This window comes from Mercenaria mercenaria, unplaced genomic scaffold (genome assembly GCF_021730395.1).
Source record: "Mercenaria mercenaria strain notata unplaced genomic scaffold, MADL_Memer_1 contig_3030, whole genome shotgun sequence".
NCBI lineage: Eukaryota > Metazoa > Mollusca > Bivalvia > Venerida > Veneridae > Mercenaria > Mercenaria mercenaria.
Genome location: NW_026461133.1, coordinates 57,550 through 66,661, shown reverse-complemented (window position 1 = coordinate 66,661; position 9,112 = coordinate 57,550). Strand labels below are relative to the sequence as shown.

Below are 9,112 nucleotides of genomic sequence, written 5' to 3'. Positions count from 1 at the left end.
AATCCCAAAGGCATAAGTCTTGTGGTTTCAGACAAGAAGCTTTTAAATTCTATTTCTTTAAAGTCTATGTAAAGCTTGAGACCCACGGAGCGGGGTCTCTTTTCACCCCAGGGGCATAATTTAAACAATGTTCATAGAGGATTATTAAATGATGTCACATGCCAAATATTGAAGCTCTACGCTTTGCGGTTATGGACAAAATATTTTTCAAGTTTTTCCTTTCGGTTGCCATGGCAATCAAAGTTGTTCTTTGAACATATTTGGAAGGGGGCCACCCAAGGAACATCCAGGCCAAGTTTCATGAACTTCCACCAAACGGTTTCAGTGGAGATGTTGTTTAAAGGAGTGTAGACGGACGGACGGACGCCGGATGGTGAGCGATCACAATAGCTCACCGCGAGCACTTTGTGCTCAGGTGAGCTAAATATCCAGCTGGTATATCTTCGTTATTTGAATAAAATTTAATCGAGTATGCTATAAAACTTACTTTTGTTGCTGTAGGTAAACTGATCTTAAGTCGGACGCGATCGAGAGGCGACGATTTTTGGACGGTTATTTTTTCATCCTTATATCGTATAAGACCGCAAATAGCTTTTAAATAGCCGAAAAATAAACAGTTCTCATTGTAAACAGTTGGAATTTCTTTGTTACATGGCACACTTCTGCTATTTGCCTCAATGCAGAACGTAAACAGTACAACATCGCGGGATTTTTAAACATCAATTCAGATGAAAATCAAGTTGTTATATTACTTTAACTTGTTTATTTTCTGTCAGGAAGTATAACAGACACCTAACATGCACAAATAGGACAGACATTGCATTCAATACAAAGGAATAAATCATTCTTTCATCTCCCTACCTTTGTTTTCACAGGCTGTAGGCGCTAAATGAACAGCTCTAACAAAATCGATTTAGACTCGGACGGAAAATATGCAAATTTGATCTAGAGACGGTCAGTGTCCGACACAATAACAACATCATATTCAAAATCACATCTTTCTTTTGTAGTTATTTATGTAGATAACTTTCATAATTAGCACTATTTTGCTAATTTGCAAACACGAAGAGAAGATAATAAAAAATAATTACAGATCTTCGTATTTGTTACCATTTCCTGAGTTTAAGATATTTATATGTCTTTTAGTATTTAACGTGGCATTGCTTTTACAAAAGGGTTCATAGAGTTAAAATCAACTGTTGCTTAATAAGAACACATTATTAACGCTTTATGTTCATATTGTTGTGATAAACAGTGTTGAGCTGCTTAATGTTAATTGCAGTTTATTACAACTTTTCAAACAGTTTTGTTTGTTTGCTGCAACTCCCCTGATTATTATCATTGCGGATCTTGATAATTCATAACTTTTCATTTTTAATTGACGCATTAATTAAACTTTTATATGCAAATAATACAATGGCTACCTATGGGGTAAATGAAAATGTCCTGCGTATCAGGCGTCAGATCGAAATAAAAAGTTAGGTCCGTTTGCTACTATCTCCCGACCTACCCGCTCAAAAAGCGTGCGCCGATTTTTTATTCCACTCTGCAGATTTCTGATCAGTGGGAGAACATTAACCCAAACTCGGCATTCACAATGTGCCCTTAGTGTATTGATCCCCTTAGAAAGACAAGATGTTGTGCATGTTGTCGGCAATGGAGTTTGTTTGATTTAATTTCAGAAACAAAGTTTGTTGTTTGTTTTTTTTTTCTTCTTTTTTTGTAGCCCACCAACCGATATTTAGATTGATTTACCTTTGTCCGTTCGCCCATCCGAAACTATACTTGCATGTAGCTTACAAATAAATCCTGAGGTTTGAAACTGTTATAGGTTGTTTAATCAAACATGATGAATTGTGCCTCCGGGTTATAAGCTACCTGATCCTATTATATATAAGTATGTGTAATTATGACCCTTTTTTGGACTGTAACACTACCTTAACCCATTAAATAAACGGAGGCAAAATTAGTAAACTTTTTCCGATTGTTACGTTGCGTGGATCGAAATTGATGATATAACACAACGTATCGTCAATGTCAAGTCAAAGTACCTTAAATTAGCGTCATTATAAGTCTTTTAACTGTTTAAAGTAGATAACATAATGCTCTGAAGCAGTTTTTACAAGTTTTGTAGCATCTGTCCGAGTCAAGTTCAGTTTCGTCCGACTCACGATCGATTTAGGACCTAGGTCTTCTAGACGCTTTTTTGTTAGTTTTACGTATTTACCAATTGAATAAACGTCAGAAAAGCGTCTGAGAGTATATTATTAAGGGTACCAACAATATGCGCAGGAGCATGGCTTCAGCAGGTAACACAGGAACGAGCCGAGACTCAATCATGTGTCCGACTCACGATCAGTTTAGAAGGTGAATCTAGTCTGTGTCTTTCTGTAAGTTATTAGAAAGGGATAAAAAATTGAATAATACCTTTACTTAGATCAATAGTTTCGTCAGCATCTGCTGTATAGACAGTCACTGCATCTTCAATAAGCTTATGTGGAAAATGTTTCCGAAATTCCTCCAACAAAGACTTTTCAGTCACTATCACAACATCAAAGAAGCCATACTCTGAGTTGTCAACTGAATACAAGATGCTATCGAAAATCTCTGACATCTTTGACGCTCTTTGACGGTCAAATGTCCCCCTTCCGAATGGATGGACTACGAGGGTAACATCGGCTTCGTCGGAGCCAATACTCCACCAGTCTCTTGCTCTGGTCAACTCAAAACATCTTTCATTAGCATAGTTCATACTGTCCACAGATATCAATGCTGCTTGTAGATATGCACTATCGTTGCTGCCGCACACAACCACGCGATGGTAGTTACGAAGCTGTTTAATGATAGTTTTAATCGTCTCGGTTTCATCGCTGTAATCCTTTGGTATACCATACGCCATAGTTTCTGAAAACTTGTCTAACAAAATGGTATGGATGTAAATTTCATGCGATGACTAAAGGAAGCTGAAATGCGAACTACGCTTTAAATAGTAAGTAACGTATTTCTATTCTGGTGAATTTTTGCTATTAACATATTGTTCTAGTATCGACCAAATGACACGCTCAATTTACAAGTTTTTGAAACAGAGACTTCCTCCTGTTAATTACTGACTGGTTTTTGTTGCATTATGTAAACGGTGAACTTTATAAATGTTTCATTGCTTGCACAATACCAAAGAATATTTATAATAGCTGTTCAGCGAAATTTAATTCAACTGTTGTTTCTATATCAAATAGAATGTCACATTACTTACTTCTCATTATATCCAGTTGGTTATCAACTGTTTTGAAACGTTTGCTCTTTCTACCTGTAAAATATCAGGACTAGATCCCCAACTATTATGATACAAAATTATTAAAAGTTCGTATTGATGTCGTTTGTTTTACTTCACCCCAGATCTGTATGACAGCAGTGTGATAGACATGAATTTCGTAACCTCGTCTAAAACATTTTTTGAATAAGGTAAGTTATTCTTTAAATTATTTTTCAGATTGGTATACACGATAATCATCGTTCATTTCACAAACATGCTGACGCTCTACCAAAAAATTATACAACTGAATTTGTTTTGGCGTCTAATTGTTAAGTAATTTCTAAGTTTGAATCAGCAAGACAATGAAAAATCTCCTGTCAGACAGGTGTACACGTTAGAGTTTGGACTTAATGCCTGACATAGAATGTGGTTCACTTTTACACCGATACTCAGGGCGTAGAAAACAAAGGACTGTCTGATGGGTAAATGATATGCATTCAGATACACAAAGTACGCTTGTTGCTTGTGTTAGTTTACTTCTTGACTAGTGGAGCTGCATAATCAAAATATTCTGTTTCCGTTGTAAATTACTATCATCTTTTTTTTTCTTATACCGTATATAACAAATGTAACAACAGGAACAATTATAATCAATAAGGAGATCCTTTAGAAGCATACAACACAACTCAGCATAATGATAGCAGGCTCTTTTGTTAAGGCTAATAAAATGTTCCTCTAACACCGGCTTAAGCGAACACCTATATACATGTATATACAGAAACATTGTACTGACACCATGATTTGCGACAAGAAAATATAACAACACTGTGTCCAAAAACGGTAATACCCATCTATCACATCTATTAGAAGATCCTTTGGAAGCATAAACGTGAAAGAATACCGAAAGTAACACATCCAGTTCGGTTTGGTCTGCTCATAAGATCTATAACAAAAAAGTAAATCTAATATTGTTATTATAACCGTCATATGCTTCCAAGAATAGATACCCGGGCATCATTAAGTTTACTGAATTTAAGATACCTGAGGAATCCGTTTGCTTTCGGGAACTTTTATAGATCATTGACTTTGTACTTCTAGTGTTTTCTGTAACAACTTTTAAACGTTCCTTTAATTCTGCAGTTTCTTGTTCATATTTTGATTGGAGTTCTTTTATTCCTTTGTGTAGTTCTTGAATCGTATTCTCCAGTGATAAGGATTTTTCTTCGTACCATCTACAAAGAACATTTCCGAGGTCAGGCATATTACTTGTTTTAGCTTCATCAATTACTTTCCTTATGTCTCCCTTGTATGCCAGTCCCTTTATGTTTGCCAGAGCAAGTGTAGCATCTGTATACATTCCCCGCGAATTCACTAGTACATGAACACCGCTCTCACCAGTAGCCTCGTGTGGGAACACAACTGTGAAGGTCCAGCCGATCGCCGACCCACCACTACGGCTATTTGCACATGTTCTCGATCATTCGCACGAACCTTCTCACGCTGCCCATGCTCTCTCCGCATGTTCAGACACCTATTTGTTTGCAGACTTCTTTTGAAATTGTTTCACGAACAAGCAGTTTCAGAACTCGTGGGGCTAGTAGCGTTATATCCAGTCTGAAAACTTGTTTGAATTTTGTGGTTAATTTTTTATCTTATTGGTCTCGTCTGATAGTTTGAGCGGTCAATACATCTCTTTTCCGAAACAAACATGTAAACTATCAGTGATGTATATGGTGCAGTTAACTTTGGATCGTTTTGAGCACAAGATGAAACAGTTCTCGTGGAGGCAGAGGACAATAATGTTTATATCAAACTGGACCAAACGATTATAATATTTGTCCGCATTTCTGGTTAAAACAAATGGTTTTAAAATGTTAATAATACTTGAATGTGACAGTGGTAGACAATATGTTCGGAACGAAGCTCAGAAGAAAGTCCTTTGGTTTGCTCTAATGCGAAGTATGATATTATCCATATTTGTATAATGTAAAATGTTCGATCGAAAACCATAAAGAGCTATACGTGGATATAGCCGATACTAAGACAATTTGCATACGCTGTAGATGAAATTGACTAATTGACACAATCGTATTACTTGTGAATTATATCGGATTGGCTACTTAAATTTATTGTTTGTGACATATATGTTTATTATGAAAGCTTCGAGGTGTTGTGTTGACACGTCTTTTTATATCGTCGGACACGATATAATATTCGTTTCGAACGACGATACTTATATCGTGGCCATGATGTAGTTATTGTGTATCATTCGTTCTAATTCGATGGAAGGGGATACTTGGCCACGAGTTAAGTATCTGTTTGGAACAAGGTACTATCTCTTGGCCACGTGATAAAACAAACGCACACTGTCACCTCGGAGCTTCAACAGTTAATACTGATTTGAGTAAAAAACCTATTAGAGTTATAAAAATTACAGGATACATGTATGTATCGTTTTTAGCAAATTTGATACACATCAAGATATAGAGAAAACATATATGAAATTGTGTCAAAACAAAAATTACGGTTTGTGCTACAGTGTTTTGCAGATCGAGTGTTTATCTGGTTTCTAAAACTATAATTCTTCTCGTCTGGTTCTGTATTAATGGGAAACTAATTATCCTATTTCAGTTCGATGACTTTGAAAAATAGCTACAAGTATGTGATAGTATACTAGCAAATTGCGATTTCCCCTTCTATTTATTGTGACAATCGATGAATAGATTTGCTACTGTTGATGTGTTTTTCTTCATAGGTTAATTGCACTATATGATAACTAAAATTGATGTTATTTATATGTATATTTGGACCTGAAAAAAAAAACCGATTCTATTGCAACATTTAATATCTAATATGTTAGGCTACCAGTGTATAATTTAAGTAAGGTTCAGTTAAGAGTTGGACTGTTAAATGCAATCCATGCAGAGCTGCTGGGTGCATGGTAGTGGCCAATCTGTCTGTACTTCGGCGTGGACTCGTTCTTCTTCGACAGATGTACTGTCTGTCTCTAAATATCAGTGTGGTGCCTTTATTAGGCGTCACATTCCATTACCTACATTCCACGTATTCATATTATCAGAAACGAAATAAATTTTATATCACACAAAGATGCCTTGTGAGTAATATCATGAAAATCCAGCTTCTGTGATATTCAATCAGGAAAGTCTAGGGAACTTTCTTGCACAGACATAGAACTTTATCGTAAACCATTTTCAGTCTTAGGCCAATTCAGTGGTTTACACGACGAAAACCAGATAAAATCTAGGATTATGGACACCAAAAACTGGCCTGACTAACTAGAATTGTTGATAGACTGTAACAGGGCGAGACTATTCTTTTTTTCGCAAACTTTAACTGAATGAAATCGGATAAAAGACCGTTCGCGTTTCTTTCACAATTTCGACATTTTAAGACAAGTTCATCTCCTCTCTTAATGTCTACATCAAGTGATATTCGATTCACGCATTCAAGAATATTACACTTACAGGAATCTTTGCAATCTTTGATATTCAACAAAATATTAATGTGTATAATTGAGAATAAGACTCGTCTAACGTTTTGGGATATCAGCATGATATGCTTTGCAACCACAAACCAGTTATTTATCCAGAATAGCACAGTGGTTGCATGATGGCCTGCTACATAGCCGGCTGGGGCTAAATATTCGGACGACACATTTATTTCAGTGAAAAAATTGAGATGTAATTATATTCATTTCATTCTTTTGATATTATTTTCAAATTCTTGTCATGTCAATGATGCAAAATATCACTCATAATGCGTCACTGCGGTAAGTTTCTCTAACTTAATTTATTTGGAAATATACACAGCACTTTGACTGTGTATTCTATAAAACATACTTAATTGAAAAAAAAAGATATTACAATGCCAACCAATTTTCATATCTTTTTTTTTTCATTTTATCTAACTCTTACGAGAAGAACGCTATGTTAAAGATGTACAGTACGAAACAAAATGCGACTCTGACGGATATAGAGCCCCGGAAACACTGATACCCGTAAAATTTAAAGACTGCAATACTTATGCTTACATTGTACCATATTATCATGGCTATTAAGGAGATAGTACACACAACCCACAAACATATTTTTGCTTTGGCTTTTCTTTATTTTTATTTAAAAATTTTTCCTTTTATATAACTGAATTCACTCTGATCGTTAATATCACCTAAAATAACGGACAAAGTGAAAAAAACATCGCTGACCTCAAAACATTTAATTTGTATTGTGATCATATTATCCTACCGTTGACCTTGATTTAGACGATAATTAGATCTAACATTCATTTAAAATGAATTAATTCTGTATTCTTTTTTTTTCAGGTGACAATCATGTCTTTCTTCGACAAGCCAACTGCGTGCCTGTAACAATATCTGCTAAAACTATTTAACGGTTTTGCGTTTTTCCCTTGACGAATATAAGTTCTAAAAATAGAACTGTGGTTATAAGTAATCAGTTAAACATCATTCATCCATCATCATCATTATGCATTCATCTATCATCACTCAATCATCCTCCTCATCATTCTCCATCATCATTTATAATCCATTACTCATCAAAATAACCGTATATTATACAGTCATAACCATTTAATATTCATCTCAATACATTCTTTTTATTCATTCTAATCACTTAATGTTATCATCATCATCATCATCATCATCATCATTATCGTCAGCCAATCGACGATCTTCATCACGCATGTTCTTTATAATCAACATCATAATTCTCTCTTCCAGTCTCAGTCATCATCATAAGAATTGATTATCATCATTATTCTACATTTATCATTATCATCATTTCTCAGCAGCATTAACATCATTTACATCATTCATCATCATTATTATTTATTTATTTATCTTTTATCAACAACATCAAAACTTCTCATTCATTTAGTCATTATCATCTGTATCTTAATTAATAATCATCCTTATGTAACATCAATCATCATTCATTTATCATCATGAGTGGCATTCATCATCAGCATCAATTATTCGCATTAATCCAATCATCATTCATCAACATTCTTATTCATCATGATCAACATCATGATCATCATCAGTCATTATCCTATCTATTTATCATCGTAACATTCATTCATATAATAAAACAATTGTTGACAAGTCGGTTTCGCCTGTCAAAATAACCTTTCAGCCTGTGAATATGAGATCATATTTTATAGCTTACTATATTAACAGGTTGTGTAGACTACCCGTTTTTAAACATATAATTTGGCTGTCAGAGCGATTTTGGCTTCAATTTCTTTTTTTATTAACTCGTACTATTATGGGTATTTGTTTTTCTTCATCAATCTCTTCTGATGAGACAAATTGCACCCGCATGACGTTATGATCAATAATGATCGAAGTCATTAAAGGAAGAAAGAAAGTATATTCTTTTTCTGTTTTGTTTTGGCACATGAATGACCAATATTGGTAAATGGTACACGTTGCGGAAACAGTTTTTTGTTGTCTTTTCCACGTGCTTAATTATACCTAATAATCTTTCATCTTTTAGTATACAACTGAATATCAGATTGATATATAACTTTTGTTTGGATTATATCTTGCATATTCTCTCTCTCTCTCTCTCTTCCGACGTTATGCGTTAATTTGCCTGTTATATGGCAAATATTTGTCCGTTCAAGGGGAATAAAGGGGGGGGGGGGGTGGAAAGTATGTTAGAGATTTTAAAGGATGTCAGTTGCTGACTCTCTGACTTTTCGTTAGTGAGAACTTATTTCAGAATGTAAATTTGTAAGTAGCGAAATTGTGAACAAATATGATTTTTGTCATGGAAAAAATATTGAACAAGGTGGATAAAAGGGTAAGATTTAGGG

At 34.8% G+C, this 9,112-nt stretch overlaps 1 protein-coding gene across 1 annotated transcript; it reads right to left on the bottom strand.

Annotated features, from left to right (window-relative positions):
• Positions 1-2,398: 2,398 nt before the first annotated feature.
• On the bottom strand, positions 2,399-4,610 carry LOC128552687 (uncharacterized). The gene is made up of 3 exons (XM_053533729.1): positions 4,295-4,610; positions 3,254-3,307; positions 2,399-2,916 (listed from the first exon to the last, which is right to left on the bottom strand). The coding sequence occupies exons 1-3, from the start codon at positions 4,608-4,610 to the stop codon at positions 2,399-2,401; spliced, it is 888 nt and encodes a 295-aa protein (XP_053389704.1).
• Positions 4,611-9,112: the final 4,502 nt, after the last annotated feature.

Bases quoted from the DNA above. Each gene is read 5' to 3' on its own strand.
- LOC128552687 (XM_053533729.1), bottom strand. From the start codon at position 4,610: ATGTATACAGATGCTACACTTGCTCTGGCAAACATAAAGGGACTGGCA. The intron at 3,308-4,294 runs GTATCTTAAATT...GATATTTTACAG, and splicing joins AAAGCAAACGGATTCCTCAG to GTAGAAAGAGCAAACGTTTC. The intron at 2,917-3,253 runs GTAAGTAATGTG...CCATTTTGTTAG, and splicing joins CCAACTGGATATAATGAGAA to ACAAGTTTTCAGAAACTATG.